The 26,985-nt window shown below is 41.4% G+C and overlaps 1 protein-coding gene across 4 annotated transcripts in view; it reads left to right on the top strand.

The window, feature by feature from the left end:
- The window catches only part of RAPH1 (Ras association (RalGDS/AF-6) and pleckstrin homology domains 1), a 114,268-nt gene that overhangs the window by 76,799 nt on the left and 10,484 nt on the right, over positions 1 to 26,985 (top strand). The window contains exons 7-14 of one of the 4 annotated variants that reach the window (XM_027965111.2): positions 298 to 419; positions 1,654 to 1,719; positions 3,278 to 3,421; positions 4,279 to 4,389; positions 12,001 to 12,099; positions 13,112 to 13,232; positions 16,476 to 16,618; positions 19,222 to 26,722. In XM_027965111.2, coding sequence (XP_027820912.2) covers positions 298 to 419; positions 1,654 to 1,719; positions 3,278 to 3,421; positions 4,279 to 4,389; positions 12,001 to 12,099; positions 13,112 to 13,232; positions 16,476 to 16,618; positions 19,222 to 21,246 — 2,831 coding nt within the window. In that variant the 3' untranslated portion in view covers positions 21,247 to 26,722. Of the gene's footprint in view, positions 1 to 297; positions 420 to 1,653; positions 1,720 to 3,277; positions 3,422 to 4,278; positions 4,390 to 12,000; positions 12,100 to 13,111; positions 13,233 to 16,475; positions 16,619 to 17,929; positions 26,723 to 26,985 lie in introns of those variants that run through there. The other 3 variants (XM_042244980.1, XM_042244978.2, XM_042244979.1) reach the window with 3 other exon arrangements.

The raw sequence follows: 26,985 nt of genomic DNA, 5'->3' as shown, positions 1-26,985 counted from the left end.
TAACAGATTCTGTTTAGGGCAGGATAGTAAAAGGCTGAAGGCTAAAGAAGACCTTGAAGTCAGGCAATCTAGATTCTAGTCCTGATCCTTCCTTGTAGCAGCTGTGTGACCTTGCTAAAGTCACTTAACACCTTGAGGGCATGTTTCCTTATTTGAAAATACAGGAAATACCAGATAGTCTCTGAGGGTGTCAGTTTAGATTCTTTGATTTTGCTGTCAAATACTTCGCAAGGTTTCTTGTCTTTTATGCAGTTCTGACAAATACTAACAAAATACTGGTGTTTTATTTTGGGACAGAGAGAATCTTCGAAGATCATGAAAACTTGGTTGAAAATCTTCTTAATTGGACAAGAGATAGCCAAAACAAGCTTATATTTATGGAGCGTATAGAAAAATACGCACTTTTCAAAAATCCACAGGTGAGGCTATGGCTTGCAGAGGTCAAATTCTTAAATGTTCATATTATATAATTTTCTGCCTGCTAAGTTAATAGAGTTAAAAGACTGACAGCCACCCATTTGGAGCTTTATGGCTGCAAAACCCCATGGGAGCATTCACTAGTGCCGAGGTGGCAAGTCTGCTGGGGCCCAGCTGTCAGGCCTTAAAGAAGCTGCTAGTTCCACAGAACCAGATGGGGTGAGCCCTCGGGAAAGCAGGATTACCTCCAGGGGGTTAGCAGATTTCTGTTCTAATTCAGAGCCGTTTTGGACCCTGCTCTTTATTCAGTGAGGCTCATCCGTCAAAGAAAAGCACTTATATGTTTAAGTTTCTCTACTTTTATTGTTTATCCGTTTAACATTTTGATTTGTTTTCTGAATTTTTTTTTGAAAATCCCAGTAACCTTGATTATAAACAGTCCCATGTTCTATTATATGTTACCTTGATCTGTTTGGTATCTTTGCTTGTCCCAAAATGTTTATGTTAATTCTTCCTAATACCCAAATATTTTATAAAATATCAATAGGTGAAAGAAAACAACACCACTATAAAAAATATTTATGAGGAAAAACAATGGCTGTGTTAAAGTTATTGAATAGTTATCCTTCAGACTACATGATCATGACACATCTTTACTGGATATTTTTAGTGAAGAATACACATTTAGGAATACCGACAATTTTTTACGGATGATTATGAATAAACATTTCTTAAGGATAATAATTTGAATTCAGATTTTAGTTGAGTCGAGTAAATGAGATCATGGTAGTCTCAGAGAATTTAGGATTTCTTCTTTAAAAGCCAGAACATAGATTAAATTTTCTACATCTGAGTCAGTTAAGCTCAGCATATTTTAAGCAAATTTGCCCCACTTGTTGTACTTAAATGATTTGTACACCTTTAAGGTCCTGTCAGTGTAGCTTTCATTAGATATATGAAAACATATTGCTGGCTGTTGCATGTAGTATCTCCTCAGGGTTTGGGGGAGGGAGGTTTATGGAATAACTCAAAATAAATGGATAAAGTAAGGAGGAGGCCAGTATTAAGCACTTCTGTGAAGATGCAGGAACAGGTTTCAAAGGAATGTTCGCCTCACTCTGCATAGGCAGAAATACACGCAGAGTTGCTGTGTGTCTAGAAGAAATCATCTGTGTACCTGTGCCAGGAGAATAGTAGAGTGGATTTGTCCTTTAACATTCATCTACTCATTTCCAGAATTACCTTCTGGGGAAAAAGGAAACAGCTGAGATGGCAGATAGAAACAAAGAAGTGCTGTTGGAGGTATGACTCTTCCTCCCCACCCCCTTTCCTTGTACATTATAATATTAAAATATTAAGCATCTCTTTTGAAGTCCAGAATGTCATTGCTCTGTATTGATAATTAAAATAGATAATTACAATTGTAACTAGAGAAGCCTGTTTTCTTCCATAGCCTGATGGGGAGAGTTCAGCTTTGTGACTGTTAGAACACTGAAGAACCTTATAAAAGCTATTATTTTGCCAAACAGTATACTAGTGGGTTGAAAGGACTTAGGAGATTTTAGAGGACAAGTGAGAGAAAAGGTTGGGTCAGTGAAGGGTGTGATTGTGCTTTTTTATCTGCTTACCCAGAGAAGAATTTGTATATAGTTATTTACCAAATAGTTCAAACCTTAGTCTGAAATAACTAATTTAAAAAATCATAATGGTTATTTTCCTAAAAATATACATCTCCTTATTTTGAAGATTAATAAAACAAATTCAAATATAATTGAATTTTTCCCTTTTGCTGATTTTAGAGAACTAAGGTCCAAGATGTTAGTATGTTTGAAAATTATCTGAAAAAATTCATATTCATATTCATAGTCTTGTTGCTATTCATATTAGCAACAAGACTATTGGGGGATGAAGATCAGCACTCAGCTTTTCATAGGGAGACTAGTTATAATTAAGAAAAATTCTCTTCATAATTCCTAATTTTTCTGTGTTTGGGGGGAGAAATTAATTCATATTCATGTGTTCAAATTTAGTGAGGATTTTTACTTTCCCTTTACTAAATACGTGATTGACTTTTTAAATTCTTATCTAAATATAGACATTAGAATCCAAACTTTTTAGTTTACATTCCTTTCAACTTAGTATTAAACATTTAAATAATAAATGCTTGCCTTGTTTTAGATCATATGCACTGATTGTTTTTAAATTGTGAAAGTGCAATCATTTGTTTAGCATGTTGCCTTCTTTTAAAATATATTCCTATTTAGCATGCAGCTAATATAAATTTGGGCTTCTCTTGTAGCTCAGACAGTAAAGAATCTGCTTGCAATGCAGGAAACCTGGGTTTGATCCCTGAGTTGGAAAGATCCCTCCCTTGGGGAAGGAAATGGCTACCCACTCCAGTATTCTTATCTGGAGAATCCCATGGACAGAGGAGCCCTACAGTCCATGGGGGTCCCAAAGAGTCATACACAGCTGAGCCACTAACACAGTTGTGGCTAATCTAAACGTTAATTTGGAGACAAATAGTCTAATGCTTCTGTTAGTTCTGATGCTTTCATTAAATTTACTGTATCTATGTTTTTACAAATGCATTTAAGAGCTGTTATGTGCAACTCAGCTGATGTTTCAGCTTGGTTTCATAAAAACAATTTTAGGGAAAAGTTCACAGGGATTGCCATAGTTGTTCCAAAGTAAAGCCATGTAATGTTTGGAAAGTTCTAATTGAGGTAAAATTAGCAGCATGGTTTTTATACATAGGTATTTTAGTTTAATCACAGTGTCATGCATTTCACAGGGGTAGGCACAACTTTGGTTTGAGAATCCAAGGATCATGTCTTTCCCAACCATCTTCTTATTGTAGGAGTGTTTTTGTGGAAGTTCTGTAACTGTACCAGAAATTGAGGGAGTCCTTTGGTTGAAAGATGATGGCAAGAAGTCCTGGAAAAAGCGTTATTTCCTCTTGCGAGCATCTGGTATCTACTATGTCCCTAAAGGAAAAGCAAAGGTGTGTCCCTTCTGCTGACTTTAAGCTTCCTCATTATGCTGATTAATTTTAATCTGTAGTGAGCAGACTGACACAGTGATACAGGTGGTGGTTTGTTTCCACTCATGAGCATTGCTTTGTTTATTGATCTATTATAAGGAAGAGAAAACCTGAAAATGTTTATTTTCTGCTCGTTCATTGGGCCCATCTCGGTTTTCCTGGTGAATTTGAAACCATGCTTTTATTATTTTTAAAACTTCTGCCAGAGTCATTTTTGTTTTTTATTGTTTGGGGGAGAATAGCTTTCTGGGCTTACAAGGCATTTCAGCTTTGCTTAGGTAATATACTTCTGCTGCGGGCTCTGTTGGTAGCTGTCACTTCTGTGCTTAGTGGGGGCCAGCGCTGTTGAAGCTCTCTACAGGATCATCTCATCAGGTCTTTACCACCGTCCTGGGAGGTACATGTTGTCTCCCCTTTTTAACTGGCGAGGAAACACTGACTTGAGAATTTTGTGCTTGAGACATGCACAGCAGGCACTGAACTGCCTGGTATCTCTTGTTCTTTCCAGAGAGCTCTATTATAATACTATATTGTATTTGATATACTATACTGTATTTAAAGTCTCTTTAAAATACCACCCTTTCCAAGTAAGTCAGTGTTCATTATGAATGAGAAGATGGTAAGTGAAATGGACTGCCTTTCTTGTTGCGTGGTAGATTTAAGGAAGAAACATCTATAGAGAATCTCACTGTCTTATCTTCTACAAAACAGCAATAATTTCTACTTGGTAAAGCTTGATTCTCAGAAGCTGTTACCAGTGATGTTTGCTTGCTCACCTTGTTATTGTTAATTCAGTCTTTTGGGCGTTTTCTTCTCAGGTCTCTCGGGACCTGGTGTGCTTTCTTCAGCTGGATCATGTAAACGTCTACTATGGACAGGACTATCGGAACAAATACAAAGCTCCTACAGACTATTGTCTGGTGCTCAAGGTAAACGTGTGTCTCTTTTTAGGAATTTTAATTGACGTTAGATGTAGAGAAGGTTACTGGACATCTTAGAATAGTTTGGGTCTCCACTGAGTATACTATTTTTGCTTTATTCTATAGTGTGTAGGTTTTTAAAGGAATGGTTAAGGGACTTTCTTAGCAGTCCAGTGGTTAGGACTTGGCACTTTCACTGCTGGGCCCAGGTTCAATCCCTCATCGGGATTAAGATCCCACAAGCCAGAAGGCAAAGCCGATAAAGTAAATGAAGAGACAGAGGAAGGGAGGGAGGGAGAGGGGAGGAAGGGAGGAAGCTGTTCGGTAGCTGACCCTGGTAAGAGTGATGATACTGGGAAATGGGTACTGAATTACAAGCTTTGAGTCATAATATATAAAATGGATTAGATTATAAATTTGAGACTTTCATTTAATAGCAACCTTATTTTAGGAAAACTTAGATCAGAGCCACATATGGAGTGAAGTGAGGGAGGAACATAGATGTTTGTGTATTTTAGTTCTTTTCCTATACTAACTCAGAGAAACCATCAGATGACGCTGTGCCTGAGAGTTCAAAGTAGACTGCTTTTCATCCAGTCCAGAAATAATTCTTGTCTCCCTTTTCTTCTGAACCGTAGCCCTGGTAGCCCATGCATGTATTATGACCTGTTTTTTGTGATTTTTTTTTCCCCCTTTATCCAAACTTTTGAGTTTCTCATACTTAACATATTTGAACTTTTGAGAACTTACATTTTTGCTGAATTTTACTGATAAATTGCAACATTAGGAAAAGATAGCATTAAAAAGTTCAATATAGTTATGGGGATGATTAAGTTTTTTCTCATTGGCTCCATCCCAGATCCCCTTGGTAACTACTTAGATCTACATGTTTATATCATCTTTGCTTTTGTCTAAGAATTGTCACTTGGGTTTGAGAAGGTGGGTGTTTAGGGTTTGGGGGTAGAGTTTTGATTGCTTTGATAAAATTAGATGTGTTATAATGGTAACCCTTTATTAAGTGATCATTTTTGGAGAAAACTCTATCATTTAATTACAGTAGCAAATAATTTTTTTCTAAGTTAATATAAAGTAGCTTAATCCAGCAGTTTTCAAAATGAGGTTCAGGGTCTCCTGGAGTCCCTGAGAACTTTGTCAAGGGACCCATGATATCAAAGTTATTCTTCTAATAATGCTAAGATGTTACTTGCCTTTTATACTCTCATTCTCACAGGTATATAATGGAGTTTTCTAAGAGGTTACATGACATGTGTTGATACCTTTGCTGCTCTGGGTAGTGGAATGTATATTTGTTACATATTCTTACATTTGACTTTTTCTCAGCTTTAATTTCTTACAAGGTAAATATAAATGAAAGTTACTTGGGGGTCTCATAACACAGAGGCAATAAGTGGCTCAGAGTTGTCAGTGAGGACCCAAGTTCTTTCCATCTTTCCCTGTTCCATCTTCTGCATATCAGCTTATTCTCAGACCCAGCAAAATCCAGCAGAGGAAGAGGGACTATTTTCCCCCTCCATTTGTCTTTTTTTTTTTTTTAAGAGGAAAGAAGTATTTCCCAGGATCTCCCCCAACAGCCCTCTCCTTGAGGGTCATTGGCCTAGAGTAACATGCCCTCCTACACTAATCACTGGCAAGGAACAAAGCCACCATTTTTGGTTTACATTAGTCAGAATTCACTCTCTGAGTTGAATCCAGACACACTAGGGCTCAGTCAGAAAAGAGGTAGGGAAGAGAAGAAAGCCTTGGGGAAGGCAGCCAGCTGTGTCTGTTAGGGCCAGTTGTAAGCAGGACCATTGACTAGTATTTTAAGCCTTTTTGCAGCTCACAGAATTCTTAGGTTAAGAATATTTTTGTTCCAAGGGTTTATTGGTTTGTTTTTATAATAATGATTTGTATGCTTCATATTTGCTTCTCGCAAAGAGTGTGTGTGTGTGTGTGTGTGTGTGTTAGTCGCTCAGTTCAGTTGTCGCTCAGTCATGGCCGACTCTTTGCGACCCCATGAATCACAGCACGCCAGGCCTCCCTGTCCATCACCAACTCCCGGAGTTCACCCAAACTCATATCCATCGAGTCGGTGATGCCATCCAGCCATCTCATCCTGTCGTCCCCTTCTCCTCCTGCCCCCAATCGCTCCCAGCATCAGAGTCTTTTCCAATGAGTCAACTCTTTGCATGGGGTGGCCAAAGTACTGGAGTTTCAGCTTTAGCATCAGTCCTTCCAAAGAACACCCAGGACTGATCTCCTTTAGGATGGACTGGTTGGATCTTCTTGCAGTCCAAGGGACTCTCAAGAGTCTTCTCCAACACCACAGTTCAAAAGTATCAATTCTTTGGCACCCAGCTTTCTTCACAGTCCAACTCTGACAACCATACATGACCACAGGAAAACCATAGCCTTGACTAGACAGACCTTTGTTGGCAAAGTAATGTCTCTACTTTTTAATATGCTATCTAGGTTGGTCATAAGTCACTCAGTCGTGTCCAACTCTCTGCGACCCCTGTGGACTATAGCCCACCTCTATAGCCCCTCTGCCCGTGGGATTCTCCAGGCAAGAACACTGGAGGGGGTAACCAATCCCACTTTCACTAATCGAGTGAAAGTCACCCAGTTGTGTCCGACTCTTTGCGACCCCATGTACTACATAGTCCATGGAATTCTCCAGGCCAGAATACTTGGAGTGGGTAGCCTTTCCCTTCTTCAGGGGCTCTTCCAAACCCAGGGATTGAAACCAGGTCTCCTGGATTGCAGGCAGATTCTTTACCATCTGAGCCACCAGGGAAACTCCTCTAGTAAAATAGGTTAAACTAGTCTCCATACTTATATTATCTCTCTACCTAGGAATATTTAATGTATTGAATTAAAAAAACAACATACCACTGGATGTAGATAATAGTAAAGATAATGACCACCATTTTCTAAAGAACCAGGGTGGAAGGTACTGCCCTGGAACACTGTATGCATCCATCTGACAAGTCTGATCTAGAGTCCCCATTTTCCACATATGGAAACCTGTTTAAGGGATCGTTTTGCCTGAGACCACTCAACTATTGGGCTTCCCTTGTGGCTCAGCTGGTAAAGAATCTGCCTGCGGTGCGGGAGACCTGGGTTCCATCTCTGGATTGGGAAGATCCCCTGGAGAAGGGAAAGGCTACCCACTCCAAGTATTCTGGCCTGGAGAATTCCATGGACTGTGTAGTCCATGGGGTCGCAAAGAGTCAGACACGACTGAGCAACTTTCACTCAACTATTGGTATTTAAGACATGTCTTTTTTCCTTATAAACTTGCACTAGCTTTTGCCTATGTAGGTATTTTTATTCTTGAACATGTGAGTTTTGACAAACCAAAAAATGCTGCCACACAGGGTTGATACAAATGCAAATGTAAGTATTTGTAAGGACCTGCTCCCCTTCATCAGCTCTGGGCTATAATGACTGAGTCTGAATCCTTCCAGTGAAGTGCAGGAGACAGGAAGTAGGTACATACTTGTAGGAACTCATGAAACACATTATTTGGTAATTAGTTTTTTAAAGATAATAATGAAAATAATAATGATGGGAAGAGATGATTCATGAAATTTGACAGTATAGAAATAAACAGGATATATGTTGATATATTATCTGAAAGACGTACCCACTTGGGAGACATGTATATGCATGTATAATTAAGTTCTTAAAGGAAACCCGAGTTTTAAAAATACATATACCACAATAATTGTTGGAATAGAGTCATCTTAGCTAGGACTAAATTTTCATCCCTTGAGAAGTGAGACAAAGTAATTTAATACGTTAGATGGGAAGGAAAGAAATGGTCAGGATTTAGGGATAGAATATGAGCATGAACTTCTCAAACACTATTGTTAATAAAAGGTGTTATAATGATAATACTGGAAGTAATAAGGTGGAGTTTATAGTCTTAATTTTTAGTTTCTAGCATGTTAGTTGAGAGAATTGATTTTCAGGTGTATATGTATTCCCAGAGTAATAAATGGATTCAGTATTTTCTTTTGGCACTTGGACCAAGATTTTAAAGCATCACTTTTTAGTTACAGAATTTTAGGAATTGTCTGTCTCATTCTAATTTCTGGCATACATAGACAAAAATAATCTGGTAGCATGATAGTAATCCAAAATTTCTTAATTCTGTTCTTAAATGTTTTTATTTAATTCTCAATTTTTTTGCCTTTTGTCAGAGAATACAAACTTTCCAAATCAACATAATTTTAAAAATCAAATGATAACCTTTCTTTTTTAATAGCTGTTCATTTTGGAGGGGGTGGAGCATTTTCATTATATACAGTCTTAACTCAGAGTTGCTGTGAGTGCAGTTCCAGACCACTGTAATAAAGTGGATATCGAAATAAAGCAAATTATATGTATTTTGTGGTTTCCCAGTGAAAATATATTTAAATTGTGCAATAGCATTATGTCTGTTAAAAAAAAGAAAACACAATGTACATACCTTAATTTTAAAATGCTTTATTACTAAAAGTGCTAACAATTTTCTGAGCCTTCAGCCGGTCGTCATAGTAACAGCAAGGATCAGTGATCGCAGATCACAATAACAAATATAATAATAATGTAGAAGTCTGGAATTTTGCAAGAATTACCCAAATGTGACACCAAGGCATGAAGTGAGGAAATGCTGTTGGAAAAATGACACCAGTAGACCTGCTCCAGGCAGGGTTGTCACAAACTTTCCATTTGTTTTTAAAAAAAAAACAGTAACTACAAAGTGTACCAAGGGAAAGTACAGTAAAACAAGGTATGCCTGTATTCTCTTTGGAGTCTTTAAGGAATCTAAATGTCGAGCTTCCGGTTTTTAGCAAAGAATGTCTCCCTCCTACTCACTCTTAGCTCTTGTGAGATTTTAAAGTGGTGAAATAATAGTGTAGGGTAAAAAGGAGTAAGGCAGCAAATTTAGACGGGCAGTACAAAGTGAAGTCGCTCAGTCGTGGCTGTCTCTTTTGCGACCCCATGGACTGTAGCCTATCAGGTTCCTTGATCCACGGGATTTGCCAGGCAAGTGGGTTACCATTTCCTTCTCTGGGGGATCTTCCCAACCCAGGGATTGAACCTGGGTCTCCCACATTGCAGGCAGACACTTTACCATCTGAGCTACCAGGGAAGCTACCATAAATAAAGCATAATAAAGCAGTGGTGTGACTTTAATAGTCTAGGCCCTGGAATGAGACGGCATGGTTTCAAATACTGATTCCTTCACTTACTGGTGAGCAGCTTTGAATGCTATCTTAACCCTTTTGTCCCTCAGTTTCTTTTCATATAGTGGAAACAATAATATGGAACTCTTGGGGTGTTCGTGAGGGTGGGATGAGCTAATACATGTGAATTACTCAGCCTAATAATGCCTGGTATAGACTAAGTCCTTGATAAATGCCACTTTAAATACAGTAACAATATACTAGAGCAACAGCTCACCCCCTAAGGCACTGGTGCAGAGCCTGGGTGACCAAAATGGAGGCTGTAGAAGGAATGTCCTTATTTGGGGGGCAGTTGAAAAAGAATCCTTGAGGTCCTAAAGTGAAGTTACCTGCAGATACTCAGTCATATCATAGTTCTCTTCAGGGGAGTGTCTGGATGCTCAGGTTAGAGAGAGGCGGAGAGGATAGAGGATCATCTCTCTGGTTTTCTATGTTGTATTGATAAAAACACTCCCTTGTACAGAATGATGAGAACACACACATGCGCTCAGGCAAGCCGCTGCTCCAGTTGAGCACCCATGTGTGGTAACTGCCTTCTGGGAAATGGAGGAATCAGGGGAGGATGGTTTGTAAATCACCTAAAGAGAGGGTGTGGCGAAAAAGGCTCAGAGCCATCCTGCAGCCCCAGGGTCAGATATCGGAACCCGGCCCTGTAGGCGAGGCCTCGGGGAAGCAGGAGATGAAGAACAGCTCTTTAAGCCCTAGTTGGCAACACTAAAGAAAACAGTTTCAATCAGCTCATTTTATCTTCTTGGTGAACTGTGGACCCTTCTATGTTATGCACACTGTAGCCCAACACCTACTTCAAGCAGCTGGCAGGTAGTTCTTGACCATTAAATGTTGCTTGAATGAGTGAATGAAATAAAATTCCCCATCCTTCTTTTATAGAAAAATACATACACCTCTACCTGTCCTTTGCTCTTGCAAGATTGCTATGCTGGTTTATTATGACTTATAAGGATCTTGTCTTCCCAGATAGCACTAGTGGTAAAAAGAATCCACCTGCCAGTGCAGGAGATGCAAATGACTCAAGTTCGATCCCTGGGTCAGGAAGATCTCCTGGGATAGGAAATGGCAACCCACTCTAGTATTCTTGATAATACAGGGCACAGTATTTTCCATGGGCACAGGAGCCTGGCAGGGCTACGGTCCATGGGACCACAAAGAAACACAGCTGAGCGACTGAGCACACAGTAAGGGCAAGGGACTCGATCCAAGAGAAGGCTGTGGAGCCTGTCCTATCAGGGGAAAACTGTTAAGTATTGTTTTGCTAACCTGTTACCGTTGACGGCTTAATTGTTTAAAATTCCGACTGCAGCTTTCAGTAACTAAATTGGCTGTGATATTAAATGTTTTCTCATTGAGGGTGAGCTCTATAAAGCAATGAATAGAATGGAATGAATGGATTTACAGTTCTCTTGGCAACCAGAGGGATTGATTTTTAACACTGCAGATATACATAACATATTTGTGGCCAAATTTTCCTGCTGCATCGAAAACTTATAAAATTGCTTATTTTATTGCTCTCAATGGGTTTTCACAACAAACATTTTGTTAGAGAATTTATACAGCCTCTTGTAATTGAACATAAATTTCAGTATTTCTCCAGGTGAAATAAGATTTCTCCACTGAAAAGAGAGGTAGTAATTAATAGTCATTAAATCCAGAACCAAGTGTGATTTAGGGTTTTTCTTCCTAGGGAACTAGAGGTTGTGGCTCAGTGGAGTTAAAATACTTTGAGTCTATTCTTGCACTTGCATTTTGTAGCCAAGGTCAAGTCAGTCACCTCCCATCCAAGCCTCAACCAAAAAGTACATGCTGCGGTGGAGGGGCCTGCAGAGTGATGCTCAGTCCACAGCAGGGAGCAGCACAATGGTGTGAGTGCCATTGCCCTTCAGGTGCTGTGTCCTGTGCTTCATCTCCGCCCAGGTGTTCCCCTCCAGAGATGCACAGGAAGCTTTACCAAAGACTCTCTCACTTGGAGTTTTCTGATTCCATGATTTCAGTTCATTCATTCATTCACTTCCATTATAGATTAAAATTTTCACCGACTTTGTTAACCTTGGTAGACTTTGTTCCTTTGAAAGGTAGAGAGGGGTATTTTGGAGTTTTCCATGATGGGAAGGATTTTTTTTTTTTTTTTTTAAACTTTCAACATCTTGGCCTAAAATTTAACACAAGTTGGCACCTTGTTTGTTAGGACCATTTACTTAGGACCAATACTTAGGACCATTTTATTCAACCTTATGGATGTTTAAGAGGTATAAATGATTTGGCCATTATTCCAATGACCTGTAATTTGTCAGGATATGTTTAAGCTTTGATAGAATTTCTCTCTTGTTTCTCCAGGGGACTTAGTTGGGTTTTGCCTTTAATCTTACAGCATCCGCAGATCCAGAAGAAATCTCAGTACATCAAATACCTTTGCTGTGATGACATGAGGACCCTGCACCAGTGGGTCAATGGTATCCGCATCGCAAAGGTAGGTTTTCTTTTGGTCTGATAATGGAATGATGGGTATTTAATGATATGGTTTTGGTTGTCATGACAATTATTGTTTGTTTCATGGTCATAATTTTGCCAGTGTCTCAGTCTCTCGGGCCTAAGTTTCATGTTTTAAGTGTGTTTTTTCTCAGTGATGGGGATAAACTTTTACCAGCTGGCATCCAAGGAATAATACTGCTGGTAAAAGCTTATGTAGCACCAAAGTGATTTATTTTGGCTTTGGAGAATGCACTATATGGTTGTTATATAGCAGAGTTTAGCCTGAACAAAAGAATTTTTTTTTTTTTAATTCAACTGCCTTGGGGTTGGGGGGAAAATGAATATAGGTGGATTGTGAAGCATTTTTCGGGCAGTGAAAATATTTATACTCTGTACAATACTACAATGGTAGATACATGTCCTTATATACTTGTCCAGACCCATAGAATGTAAACACCAAGAATGAACCTAAGGAAACCTCAGGTATCCATGTGGGCTAAGTGATTATAACAAATGTACTACTCTAGTAGGTAATGTTAATAATGGGAGATGCTGTGAATGTACATGGGAAATCTACCCTCCTCTCAATTTTGCTGTGAACCTAAAAGTGCTCTAAAAATAAAGAAAGTCTTAAAAAAATTTTTTAAGGACATCTTAAAGATGATATGTAGTCCTTGAAAGGATATTTATTCACTTTTAAGTAACTAAAAATAAAGTTTATTATAGACATAAAATCATAGTTGCTTTAAAAATAACTGAAAAAATATTTATGTTGATAATGAACCTAAACAGGATCAAGTATTAACTTCTTGCTGGCTTTCTAAAAATGAGGACAGATAAGAGTAGATTCTAATTTACTGTTATTCAAAGAATTTTTGAAGTATTATAGGGTATTAATTTTAATACAAACTATGAGTCAGTAAACAGAAATGTATCCCCTTTTCCTACCCCATACACCCATATCAAACCCAGTAAAATTTGGATGTCCTCCTTTACTGCCTTCTGTTTAGTACGGGAAGCAGCTCTACGTGAACTATCAGGAAGCTTTGAAGAGGACAGAATCGGCTTACGATTGGACTTCCTTATCCAGCTCCAGCATTAAATCAGGATCTAGCTCCTCCAGCATCCCAGGTAGGGTGGAATGCCCCAGAACTCTGCCACCAGCAGCAAGGCGTCTGTATAGTGACTGAGCATTAAATCAGGATCTAGCTCCTCCAGCATCCCAGGTAGGGTGGAATGCCCAAGAACTCTGCTACCAGCAGGAGGCGTCTGTATAGTGACTGATAGGAGGCTCGGGTATCTCAGAGTGGTAAAACTAGGGCTGTGCATAATTTCTTAATTTTAATCAGTAGGCCCATGTGCTATTATTATTTTTTTAATTATTAGAGCAGACAATATCATGGCCTAGTTCCCATAATGTTTTGAAATGGAAAACCAGTATATGAAGTGGTAAAGCCAAGAGTTTTGTTACGAAGTTTATTTAAAAATCATATTGCTGAAAGCAAGTGTTGATGCACAACTGGGGATAGAAAGTTGCACGGAGAAGAGTACTCAGAATCATCATGAAACTGCCCTTCAATCCCCACAGGTTTCCTGACATTTCAGTGGAGTGGAAACAACTAGGATTTGTTCAGTATCAACAGTTAAGGAAGCTGTTTAAGTCAAACTTTCTAAAGTTTTCAGAGGAAATCAGTGATACTAAAAAGGTGCTTATTTTCAGATTCCCACATCCTTTAAACAAGGATGCTATGATCACATCTTAAAGGCTTCTTTCCCTTCAGAAGTTCCATAAATGATATCTGTATCATCTAAAAGCATACTTTTTTGTTCTAATGGCCTACATTATGAAATAATTAAGAATTATTTATTTGATTTAGAAACTGTATGACTAGATCTCATCCCTAAGTAAGTACACAGAAATGCATTGTGAATGTGTCACACGTGGGCTAGTTTCCACACATACGCTCTTTGGTTCTGTCCACCTAGAGGACTAGAAGCAGTGACAGCCCAGTAGCAAGGAGAAGACCAAAAGCCTCGACCTTGGTTTTTTCAATGCTATTTTCTAAAACAAAGGAGCCAGGGCTCTGGTGAGTGGCTGATTCTAGGGCTGTGGCAGAGAATATATAAGATGAGCCTGGAGCATCGTGTGTTGACGTGCTCAAAAGAACACAGGGATGGGAGTCTGTAAAAAGGGACACAGGACTCAACCTACGAGAGCTCTCAGTAGCCAAAGCTGGAAAAATTCGAGCAACAAGATAACATAGTATAGGGCTCTACTCCAAATTATAAAATAAATAGCCAGCAGTCCATGGGGATACAAATAAATAATTGAATTAAATTAATGGAGAAGAAGAGACCAATATCCTGTACAGATTTCTAAGTAATTTATGCAGATATTCTGCCCTCGAGGAGGTAGAGCCAAACTGCCCCCCTCGTTAACTGTGGGCTGTGCAAAGTGACTTGCTCCCCAAGAGCAGACCGGGACACACAACCTTGCAGTAAGGAGCCGGCCAGCACCTCGGCCAGCTGACCAGGGTCATCAGTCATTGATAGCTTGTACCCCTGGTGCAGTGTGATGAGACTGGCATTTTCCCTCTCTTGGTCTTCCTCCCTAAATCCCATAACTTCAAAGAAAAAACATCAGACAAATAAAAATTGAGAGGCATGCTGCAGAAACCCTGACCAGTAATTTCTCAAAACTGTCACGGTCATCAACAACAAGGAAAGTCTGAGAAACTGTCATACACGTGGCATGACCGCTATCTGTAATGTGGTAACCTGGATGAGATCCTTGATCAGAAAATGGAAATTGTGGAAAACCTAGTGAAGTCCAGATAGAGTGTGGAGTTTAGCTCATATCGAGTATTGGTTCCTTAGTTGTGACATGTGGGCTAGAATATTATAACATGTTAAGGAGGTAAACTGGGTGCTAGGTATGCAGGGACTCTGTGCTAGCTTTGCAACTTTTCTGTAAATCTATAACTGTTCTAAAATAAAATGTTTATTAAATTGGGAGGAAGAAACCTCTGTGTCAGTGGATTAGGAAAGGCCAAGTAAGAAGACTCACAAGTGGGGTTATAGATAATGGAATAAGTAGAAGATTGAGAAAAAAGACGTATATTTAAAAAATGTATGCAGCACTTAATTTGGGTGCTTCCAAAGGTATTTATGAAGTGATACAGTGCCTTTTCCCACTCCAGAGTCATCTGTCTGTATATATTAAGTATTAGGAAGACTTCTAAGTGTAAATTGCAAAGTCATATACATTCATGTGAAGAGAGCTCAAGAAGCTACATGTTCCAGCCTCTTGTCTTAAAGGTTGCTGTCTTTTAATCTACTCTAGATTACCCTATTCTACTCAGATATTAAATTAAACTATTAAGAAAATAGTTGGTTTTATCCTCTATTGCCTATATATTTTTTATTTATTATTTTTTTTAATTGCCTATATTTTTTACCCTGAAGATATTGTCTTAAATTTATCTAAAGGAGTTTGTGGCTATTATCTTTGCAGGATTTTGATTAATTTGGCTGGACTTATTTAATACTGCAGTCTAATCATATCGTCTTCTCACAGAGAAGCGAGACTAGCTTTAACATTTGATTCTCTGACCAGATGCCAGACATTGGACTAGGTGCTCCCATAAGGTTACCTCACCTGACTTGGTGTCCAGAGAAATTATCTTTTTAGTTCCTTCACCGTAGATGTCAGTCAGATTCCACTGTATCCTCAGCCATTCCCAGGGCCCTTGAAGATGTCTTTGTGCCCTTCAGGAAGCCAGCCTGTGGCACAACTGCTTCAGTGTGGTGCCAACACCCGAAACCCTAGGAAACACACTTCTCACTTGGCAGTCAAATTCTCAGTATTGTTCATTGCTGGGATAAAAGCAGTAATCATCATGTATAGATCTGAATTCATAAGTGAGAAGTCTCTGAGATGGCCTGGAGCCAGGGTTATGTAAAAAGATTGATTCTCAGTGTAAAAAGATCAATTCTCAAATGTAATGAAGATATGTTTTTAAAAAAACCACTCTTCTATTCATGGTTCATTAATTTTCTTACTTGCTAGGAGTTCTTACAAGATGGGTCGTCAGGATACCAATAATGTTACACGAACATTTTGTTGTAATTATCAGTTTCTCCTGATGAGCAGTTTAAAAGGAACCGAGATCTCCTATTTGCCCTAGGGTGAGAGAGGTTTTCTAGTGGAAAACAAGGGCTGTGTCTGTGTGAAATGGGTCAGGTAAAAGTAACTTGCCATTCTGCATCCTGTCTAATCTAGAGTGAAAGCTAGAGTGAAAGCTTTATACAAATGTACATATTTATACTGTCATAATACTTATTTAATCTGACTTTTGAAAATGTTTCAAACAGAATCTCAGTCCAATCACTCCAATCAGTCTGACAGTGGAGTGTCTGACACCCAGCCGGCAGGACACGTCCGTTCCCAGAGCATGGTGAGCTCCATCTTCTCTGAGGCCTGGAAGCGAGGCACGCAGCTGGAAGAGTCCAGCAAGGTAATGCGCTCAGGTCAGGGTAGAGGGGACGCCTCTCTATAGTGTTCTGAGGCGGGGTAAGGGGGGGAGCATAGTGCTCTTTTATTCCTTCATTAGGAATCTTTCTTGGCCTTATCTCAGTATTCTTTCTTTGCTTCTCAGAAATGGATATTTATGAATTGGCTCTGATGATCTAAGATCTCAAAAAAAACACCACCTAGCAGTTTTATCAGTGGCTCAGAATTTTAAGAAATAACAACAATCTCCCCCTTTCCTCTCTTAATTTGGATGGAGCAACAACACCCTCTAGTGCCAATGCCTTGCTGTTATTCCAGAGAAACTGCTAAGAGTTGATTGTTACTTTATTGGCTCTTAACTTATTCAGACTCCTTTTCTTTTATGCTTTTTGGCATTTCTTTGCACATTGGGTAAGTTTTTCTCAGTTTACAGTTTATGTGGAAGACTAAATTCCCATTAATCCCCTTAAAATATTGGACCCCCAAGCCTTGCATAGAAGGTTGTTCATTGACGCTGAAGGACAAGTATAATTATTGCAAGGCTGCTTAGAAACAGAGAGGCTCTTTGGTTCACCATACCGCGCTGTCTCTGATGTCCTGTGGGCCATGGCGACCCCGCCCTGCCACTCTCAGCGGCGCAGGCACACGCCGAGGCGAGGAGCCGGGAGCTTGCCCGGTCTGGCCATTCTGTTTTCATCCAAAAATCATTTTGATTTTTGTTTTTCTTCTCTGAATTACTTATACAATACATTCAGTGAGAGTTAAATGGATATTTCCCCTCAATTTATTCCTTTATTTCCATATATGATTGATTAACTGGACTTGGGGAGGGTAGAGGAGTCATAGGTAGCCCAATGTGGGGTGGAACACCTTCTCTTAGAAATCAATATTTGAGAATTGGTGCTAATAATCTAAATTCTCAAGAAAATGACAGTTTAATGCCCTTACCAGAGGCTCAGACTTTTAAGGAATTTTTTTCCTTCCCATATTTAATCAGTTTGAGTGGAACAGCACTATCTGGTGCTGATATTCCATATATATTATGGAGAAGCTGTGCTTACAAAATTCAGGTGCCTAAAGAAAAGTCCTTTACCTTACCGAACTTAATGGTGTCATCCACATGTATTTTAAATGGTGAAACTAGCCAACTGTTGGGAGAAAGGCCAAGGGAAGCAAAGGGTCCAAATGGTCTGTGATCAAGCAGCAGAGTACCTCGTGGCACATAGCTTCAGAAAGACCATGAACTCTGCCGCACAGCAGTGACACTGAGCTTGAGTCTTGACCCACTGTATGTTTCTTCTCCTTGTTACCACAGTCTCGGGTGCCAAATGAGAAGGCCAGCACAGCTAAGGTCTCCACCCCTGCAGCAGCCAAGACAGGGTCAAGTTAAGGTCAGGGGCTGTTCTTTGGAAGCACATTAACCTGGGTGACTCCTGTAACCAGATCTTGCAAACTAATGCTTTTATTTTGATGTGTAGTTATTAAAGGAACATGTGAATGACCTGATGGGCACTAGAACTCAGCACTGTCATGAGCCTTCTAGACTACTAACCTAAGTATTCTCAGTGCTAATTAGATGTCATTCAGAATTGGAAACAGATGGTTTATTTGGATCCTCACAGTTTGTTCAAAGAGCCCAAATGATATACCCAGAGTCACTAAGCCGAGAGTCCTTCCTCTGCTTTCAGAAGCACTTGAACCACATTCCTGCATGAGTAGCTCTATAAAATAAATGACTGGGTGTGGTCCTTTGGGCCATGCCAAGAGGTGCTCAGATGGGCCAGTCAGTAGGTTGTTGGCAAACTCTAGCTCCTGTGTCTTGATACATTTCCTTTAGCCTTCCAAAGTTTCCTTTCATTTTCTTCTGGCTTTTTCAGTATGGTATTTTTACGATCTTTAGCTGTAATGTTTATGAAGCATTTCTTTATGTATTTTCCAGTAAAACAAATGTAAAGAATACCCCCCCTTTACCTGCATTGCTGGACTTCTGTGCATGTTGGATGCAAGTGTCTCACACGACCACGAGTGTGTGTGTCAAGCTCATTCATTGCTGTGTGACTGTGCACGCCTGCTGAACATTCTCATACTCATACCGCTCACTAGCATCAAAAAGCCATCCTCATTCTTCAGGAGGCCCTCCAGCAGCTCTCCTAAACCCAGTTATGGCATCTGCTTGATGTGGATGCAGTCCTGGACTGAAAGGTGAACTCCGGTCATCACATCTCCTTCTGCCACAGTCCAGGGGGTGGTCCCCTGCTCAGAGGCCCTGGTGCTCACCCCGGGGCAGGGTGTGTGAAAACCAGAGGTCAGAAAGCAGAGGGCATCATCCAGACAGACTTGCTACAGGAAATTATCCCCAGGTAGTTAAGAAGTTTAGGCATTCGAGAAGGCTGTTAGGTAAACAGATTTTTTCCATGCCCTTGTTACCCGGGGAGTGGGGCTTTAGCCTTCCTGCCATTGTCCATCTTCACCGTCACCAGCTGCTGCACCCTTTCGTGCATGTCTCTGATTCCTTGCTTTTTAGTTTACCAGTCAAATCTTAACCTCTGTAACTATTTTCTTTGTTGTGTTTTCTCTCTCCCAACCTCCCTTTTATACTCCTTTTAGGCCAGAATGGAGTCTGTGAATCGACACTACACTTCACTCATTCCCCCGTTATCCCCACAGCCCAAGCTAGTCACCCCCTACACAGCCTCACAGCCTTCACCACCCCTCCCGCCCCCACCCCCGCCCCCTCCGCCTCCCCCACCCCCTCCGCCTCCCCCGCCCCCGCCCCTGCCCAGCCAGTCTGCGCCGTCTGCGGGCTCCGCAGCCACAATGTTTGTCAAGTACAGCACAATAACCAGGCTGCAGAACGCCTCTCAGCATTCGGGAGCCCTGTTTAAGCCTCCCCCCGCATCAGGGATGCAGCCCTCGACCTCACTGTCAGTGAAGCCTCAGATTCTGGTACCCCCCAATGGAGTGGTGCCTCCCCCGCCGCCCCCGCCCCCGCCCCCCACTCCCGGCTCGGCTATGGCCCAGCTGAAGCCCGCCCCCTGCACCCCGTCCCTGCCGCAGTTCAGTCCCCCACCTCCTCCACTGAAGATTCATCACATCCAACATGGTACGCAGACAGCTCCTCCAGCGCCCCCACCTCCTCCTCCCGTCCCTGCCCCCCTCCCTCCCCAGGCCCCCCCCAAGCCCCTTGTGACCTTGCCCCCCTCAGCGAGCACCAAGACTGTGCCACCCGCAGTGACACAGTCGTTGCCACCCACACCTACTCCGCCAGTCCCCCCAGTAAAAAAGCAGCCGGTTCTTCCTGTGTCTCACGTTCCACCCTCTCCCCCTGTTCCTCCGGGTCCGGTGCCCCCGCCCACGCTACCCAAGCAGCAGAGCTTCAGCGTAAAACCACCCCCCTCGCCCCTGTCCCCCGCGCCCTCTGTGGTGAAGCAGATAGCCAGCCAGTTCCCCCCACCTCCAGCCCCACCTCCCGCCGAGGGGCCGCCCTTAAAGCCTGCCTCGGTCAGCCTCGCCCCACAGTCCCCACCTGCCGTGAAAGCAAAGCCCAAGTGGCAGCCCAGCTCCGTCCCTGTCCCTTCTCCGGACTTCCCCCCACCTCCCCCAGAGAGCAGCCTGGTGTTTCCTCCGCCGCCGCCACCACCACCCACCCCAGCCCCGCAGCCGCCGCCGCCACCGCCACCACCGCCGCCAGCCACACCCACAGCGGCTCCTGCCCCCACCCCCGACAAAAGCAGCTCTCCCGGCAAAAAGAGCAGTAAAACCTGCAGCCCCGGGGGAAAGAAACCGCCCCCGACCCCGCAGCGCAACTCCAGCATTAAGGCCAGCAGCTGTGCAGAGCACCCTGAGCCCAAGAAACCCTCAGTGGACAGTCTAATCAGCAAGTTCGCATCGCCAGCCGAACCCTCGGGGTCTCCTGGCAAGGAGACCCCACCACCTCCAGCAGCGCCCCCCAAGCCAGGAAAACTCCATCTTTCAGGAGTTAACCTCCCCGGGGTGCTCCAGCAAGGATGCCTGTCCGCGAAGGTGGCTGCGCTGAGTGGGCGCGGCAAGGACTCGGCGGTGGAGTTCCCTTCTCCTCCGTCTGATTCTGACTTCCCACCCCCTCCGCCGGAAACCGAGCTTCCTCTGCCCCCCATCGACATCCCAGCAGTGTTCTCAGGAAGCACCTCTCCAAAAGTGGCCGTTGTTAACCCGCAGCCGCAGCCCTGGTCCAAAACGTCGGTGAAGAAGGCCCCTCCGCCCACGCGACCCAAACGGAACGATAGCACCCGCCTCACTCAAGCCGAGATCTCGGAGCAGCCAGCCACGGCCGCAGTCGTGCCGCAAGTGCCCACCTCGCCCAAATCCAGCCTTAGTGTCCAGCCTGGCTTCCTGGCTGACCTCAACAGGACACTGCAGCGCAAGTCCATCACCCGGCACGGCTCGCTCTCCTCCTCCCGCGTGTCTAGAGCGGAACCCACAGCCACCATGGATGACATGGCATTGCCCCCGCCACCCCCTGAACTGCTTTCTGAGCAGCAGAAAGCCGCTTACGGAGGCAGTCATATATCAGGCTATGCAACGTTGCGGAGAGGACCGCCTCCCGCTCCCCCCAAGAGAGACCAGAACACCAAGCTCTCAAGAGATTGGTAGCTACCTTAGGATTTTATTTTCATGCAGTGTGTAATCAGTTCTACAATCAGCTCACCTGATCATCTGTGAATGCAGGTGTTCAGAGCCTCCTGGTATGTCGTTGTTATTCAGGTAGTGTTCAGCTCTGTGTGTGTACACATGTGCGGGTACGCACATAGCTATACATATATAGATAGGTAGCGTGTGTATGTATATATATATGTATACATATATCTATATGTATATATATAGCTGAAAGTGATTCTATTTATTCTTTCTCTCTCCTAATCTGGAAATGAGTTTCGTGTATTTTAGGTGGCAGCGGCATGGAAGGGGATATATGTCTTGTCCCTTATGATTTTTGTTATCATTTGGGTTGGACCAAAAACTTCAGACTTTAGAAGATATTTTATAAATGTCCATGTGCGGCCTTTCTGTGCATGTTGTGTATTATATATTAAGGATAGATGTATAATGTGCTATTTCTCAGTTTGAGAAGACAACCAGAATGTTTGGTGTATCTATGGGGCTTTTGTGTTTTTTCCCCCAGTTGGCTGAAGTTAGAACTGCTTGACACTTCATTTCTCTACATACAGGGGCACTTTAATTAGGAATCAGTTTCATAGAATGGGTCATCGTGCAGTGTGGGGAAATTTTCAGATACTATCAGTGTGTGGTTGTGCATAGAAAACAGTATCCATGTGGTGTAACTAAACCATTCTAGCTGCAGCGTTGCTGCCGCGACCCCACCGGGATCTAAAGCGTGCTCTGTCGCAGGTAAGCTCGTTGCCTGTGTCACGTGGGTAATCTAGTGCTGTTACCCTGTAGTTCTTTCTGTACTGTTGGGATCCTTTCCTTGAGCTTATGAAGCTCCATCAAGTTTGGTTTCACGATCCTTGCTTTGATTTATTGTAAGAGACTATCCAACATGATACCCTCAGAATGCTCTGTCCCCGTGTGTCTTTGGGTCACCAGTTACCTCCTTATAGTGTGTGCTGTGAGTGGGTGTTGATATTAGATATCCATAGACAGCTGCTATATAAGATACTCACATCCTTTGTCCATTATGTTGCATCATTACAAAAAACAAAATCACCTTCTGAAATGTGTGTTTTTTTTGTATTGCTCTTTGAAGGGATGGATTAGAAAAGAGAAAACTGGCCCCTGTGCAGCTGTCATTAATTAGGTTTTTTGTAGCTGGTAATGTGGCATACAAAGAATTCACTTAAGTTTGGGACTATCATAGAGGGAGAGGGGAAAATGAGTGTTTCGAGGATTTCATCCATAGTGACCGGAGCACAATAGGGTCCTTGCTTGTTGAAGCCCGGTTGTAGAGATTTGTCCAAGTGACCAGGTATTCTGATGGAGTCTGTAGTCCAAGGACAGTAGGTGACATTACATGCTATGCATATGCAGGTTGGTGTAACATGGAACATTGCTCTAACAACACACTATGATCCCATAGGCTTCACACTGTACTTCTGGATGTTTCATTTTCCCCTCTGAATTTTCCTTGGTATTTGAGAAATGTGTACTGACTTAGCAATTTGTGATGATAAATTGACCATTAGGCCAACGTTAGAACTGCTCTTCAACAGATTAAAAAGTACCTCCCCAGCAGTGATAAGTCAGCACACCTTGTAATGAACATCTGTGCCTGTTGTGAATAGGGATCACCAGTGTAACTGCCAAAGTGTTCGACCCTGTCTGTAAGGAAAAAGTGATGTCCATAAAGTGGGACAGAGATGGTAAATAATGAGCAAGACTGCGCTGTGTACACAGGATTTCTCACTCTGCACCAAAGTGCTGCATCAGAGAAAGTGGAACCCCCCCCCCCCCACTGTCGCATCTCCAGGATGTGATTGTATACTCCTGCTTATAGAGCAATAATATTTACCAGTGTGCATTTGTTATAGCCCTACTTCTTTAAAAGATACTTTTTTAGATCTTTTTCAGTTCACCAGGTTTTATGTGCTTGATATTCTCATGGTTATGAAGTGACCTTTACCACACCTATGTTGTTCATTTAAGCATGCACTGCGATTTGAGTACATCTGAGCAACACTGCCAGGCGCCACTGTGACTCCTGAATGAAGTGATTCCCTAGTCTTCTGCCCACAGCTTTATCTTCTAAGGATCACCCTTATTTGTGAGATAGAGGACTTTTAAGACTCTGAATCCAATGGTGTAAACATTCATCACTAGGGTTTTTTATTGTGATGGTGGTCTTTTATGTAAGGATGGACAGCTCTCCCTGAGGGAAGAAATCACGTTTCCTGTCTTCCTTCATTCCTGATTTGAGCCGTAAGATCCAACCTTTTTTTTTCAGCGGGGGATTTCCTGGGCCTTCTTGCTTGTGTCAGTCCTGACGGCAGCCATCCTGAACCGATGCTGCTTCTAGTGTATCATTTTCCTGAAAGAGCAGATATCCTTTAGAACACCAGGGACACCGAGGAGAACACAGCCAGGGAGAGGAACTGTGTCAGTGGCTTCGTGACTATTTAACAACAGTCTGTTGCCCTTTACATTTTTCCAGAGACAAAGAAAGCTATTAACTTTTTTTCCCCCCTCTTTATGTGAAACAACTGAATCAAAAAAACCAAAATGATACTTTAAATATACTTCTAGTGTTTTACTCCCTGGGTTGTTTTTTGTTTTGTTTTGTTTTAATTGGGATTTTTGTTGGGATGCGGTTTGGAGACTCCTGTTATCTAGGCGCTCCTCTTCCCTGGTGTGTTCAAGAAAAACACTGCCGGATGACACTGGTACTGTGCCTTCTTCCACTGCCTCCTGCTCAGCTCCTCTAACCCAGCAAGGCTTCTCCAGGTCAAGGAAGAAAGTCTTGTCAGTTGGCTTGGCTGTACTGAAAAATGAATAGTATCCTGCTGTTGAGCACAGTGCAGACAGGTGCCTGTTAAGAGCTAGTGACTTGCTAATTAGTGACATCCTTAACTTGTACCACAAAATTTCAAAATTGGATCCAACCTATGCTTAAAGTTTTGGCAACAACTCTGAAGGGCAGCAAAGCCTATTCTGTTAAAACATTAAGTTCATAGTTATGTTAGATTATTCTATATTGAAGCTTGGCTTTTATTACCCAAATACATTTTTCCCTTAGCTGCTGTAGCATTCTGCTCTTGGAAAAAGTAACTAGTCTTAAGGTTTACAGGTACCCACTTCACTGTAAATTGGGTGTTTTTTATTTCTGGGGCTTTTTAAGATAAGATTGCTGATTCTTCAGAAGTTACAGGAAACAGTTTTCATCAGAACATCTCAGAGGAATGTCCCACAGACTGTCTCACAGTCCTCGGACATCAAGGTGCTCCTGCCCCCTGCCGGCATAGCCTGCTAAGGAAGGGCTGCCAACTATCTTGGCAGTCCCATCTCCATGTAAGTTTACTTGCCACTAAAAGCAGTCTAAGGAGATCAAAAAGGTAAACAGAACTGGGGGGATCATGAAGAATAATTCCAATAGGTTAACAACTCTGAGGTCAAGGTTAATAGGAGCTGTGCATCCAGTTAAGAGTTTCAGAAGCTGCTATTCTGGGAGAATACAACTGCTAATAAGTTCATGTCAAGGATGTTAGGCTATAAGGAGCCTGAAAGAAAACTTCAGGTAATAGTTGGACTGATTTGACTATCAGGCCACCAACAGAACCCCTTGTCCCTCTTTTTCCCGCCGTTAAAAGCAATTTGTTACAAACACAAGGTGATTTTAAACAAATTCTTTTCCTAGTTTCTATATTACCAAACTGTTTCATGTAGGTTTTACGTAGTTAACTTTAGAACTAACAATTTGTAACTTACGTAATCTGATAACCTCACAGATTTTGTTTAAACCAATTAAGACTGTATGATCCTATGTGATTATAGGTGTAATGACTTCCTTTAAATAATTTGGATGTGTACATTTCTAAGAGGATGTTTATTTCTAAAAATCATTTTCGGTTGCAAGAACCTTTTGGCGCTTGACGTTTTATACGCTTCACATTATTTACATATAGCAAGTTATTCCTGACCCTATAGGAATGTTTGCCCACTCACAAAGTTGAGATTTGATCCATGGAGAGATGCAAGTAGTACAGAATTAAGATTTATTTTCCTTTAAAAATTGAATGGAAGACCATTGTTATCTCTTTACTAGTCTCCCTCAAAGTAAACAAGTGTTCAGTTCTTAATTGTGCCCTTAGAAGGTCTATATGTATAAGAAATCCAAAATTTAGCTATAGAGTACACTTGCTAAGTAAAAATAAGCTAAACACAATATACTTGATAAACATTTGAAGGAAATTGGTTTGCTCTTTGCTTGTTGAAGAATAAACCATTTAGAAAACATCTGCTATATTTCCCAGTGCCTTGAACTCTCTTGGAGGAACAGCATAAAAAAATTTAACAAGCAAACTTTGAGGTGCTAATGAAAGAAGGAAGGTGTTTCTAGTTTGTGCAGAAACAGAAAAAGTGACTGACTGTCTCACAAGAGATGGCTTCATCTACCTAATCAAGGTCTGGCTGCTTTCTACCAAAGACATTTAGAGAAGTGAGTCAGGTCAGGGTGATGGTAAATACTACATGTTTAAAAGATGGCCAAGTTCAGAATGAATGTTGAACATGGATGGCTATTAATACCAAGCTCATAATTGAAGCCTCAACCTCTTCTTAAGCAGAACATGCTTGTGGCACTTAAACAAAATCTGCATTCTGCAAACTGTCCATTGTTTGTTTATTGTAACCTAATACCAAAAACTGCCATTTTTCATGATAACCACCTCCTATATTTCTCTCTACTTGTAAATAATTTCTCCTAGGGGAAAACAACAGCATTAACTGGAATGTTTCAAATGACTTTGCTTAATTTTATTGTCAGCCACTAGTGAACTTTTATAGAAATGTACATTTAGAATATCAGCTTGTGTCAATGTCATAAAAGCATTGTTTACTGTTTTAAAGAAAAATTGCACATTTAACTGAGATTGCTCCCTTTCTTCCCATTTCTTTTTTAAAAAAAGGAGTAAAGGCTCAAGCTAACATCTAGGCTGTGGGAGCTCTGCCATAAATATATATAGTGTAGGAATATACCTTTTTAAAGCATGAAAAAGGCAAAAGGAACTGCATTAAAAGTACAGGATAGAGGACATTATTCAGATGATTATGCACAGCTCGGTAAAGATGAAGTTACAGTTTTTCTTTCAGCTTTGTTGCTATTGTTTTCTTCTACTTAAAATGTACACTCATTTCATTATGTGCCTTGCTCCCTGATTGTGCTAAACCTATATATAGATATATATATATATGAGAGAGAGATTCAGTACTACTGATGATGTTTTTATTCTACTGCTGGATTAAGTTATTTTCCAAGTTACTTTATTCTTGCCAAGTTACTGTCAGTAAACTATTGTAATGGCTTAGGACAGTAGTCATTCGGTCAGTGTAATTTACGTGTTTCCATTATGTCAACTTATCCAGTCCTTAATAAAAAGAATACATAGATTCATTTAAACATCTGAACTGTACTGGACTGTTTGTGGATCGGCACCATAAGAACCTGGTTTTGCTGTTTACATTGAAGTACCCAAGACAGATTGCAACACGCACATAGAGCGTAAACTAATTTGATGTGTTCGACTGAAAATAACAAGATTTTTCCCCCTTTAAACAACAGTTAGGTAAGAGCTTTTTGTTTGGAAGCCTTGGTATCACAATCATGTGTTGACTGCTGTGTCAAGGTATGTGTAAATGTGGATTTGAATGTATTTACAATCA

Source organism: Ovis aries, chromosome 2 (genome assembly GCF_016772045.2).
Source record: "Ovis aries strain OAR_USU_Benz2616 breed Rambouillet chromosome 2, ARS-UI_Ramb_v3.0, whole genome shotgun sequence".
Taxonomy (NCBI): Eukaryota; Metazoa; Chordata; class Mammalia; order Artiodactyla; family Bovidae; genus Ovis; species Ovis aries.
Note: the sequence above shows the minus strand (reverse complement) of the source record. Positions and strands in the feature narration are given on the sequence as shown.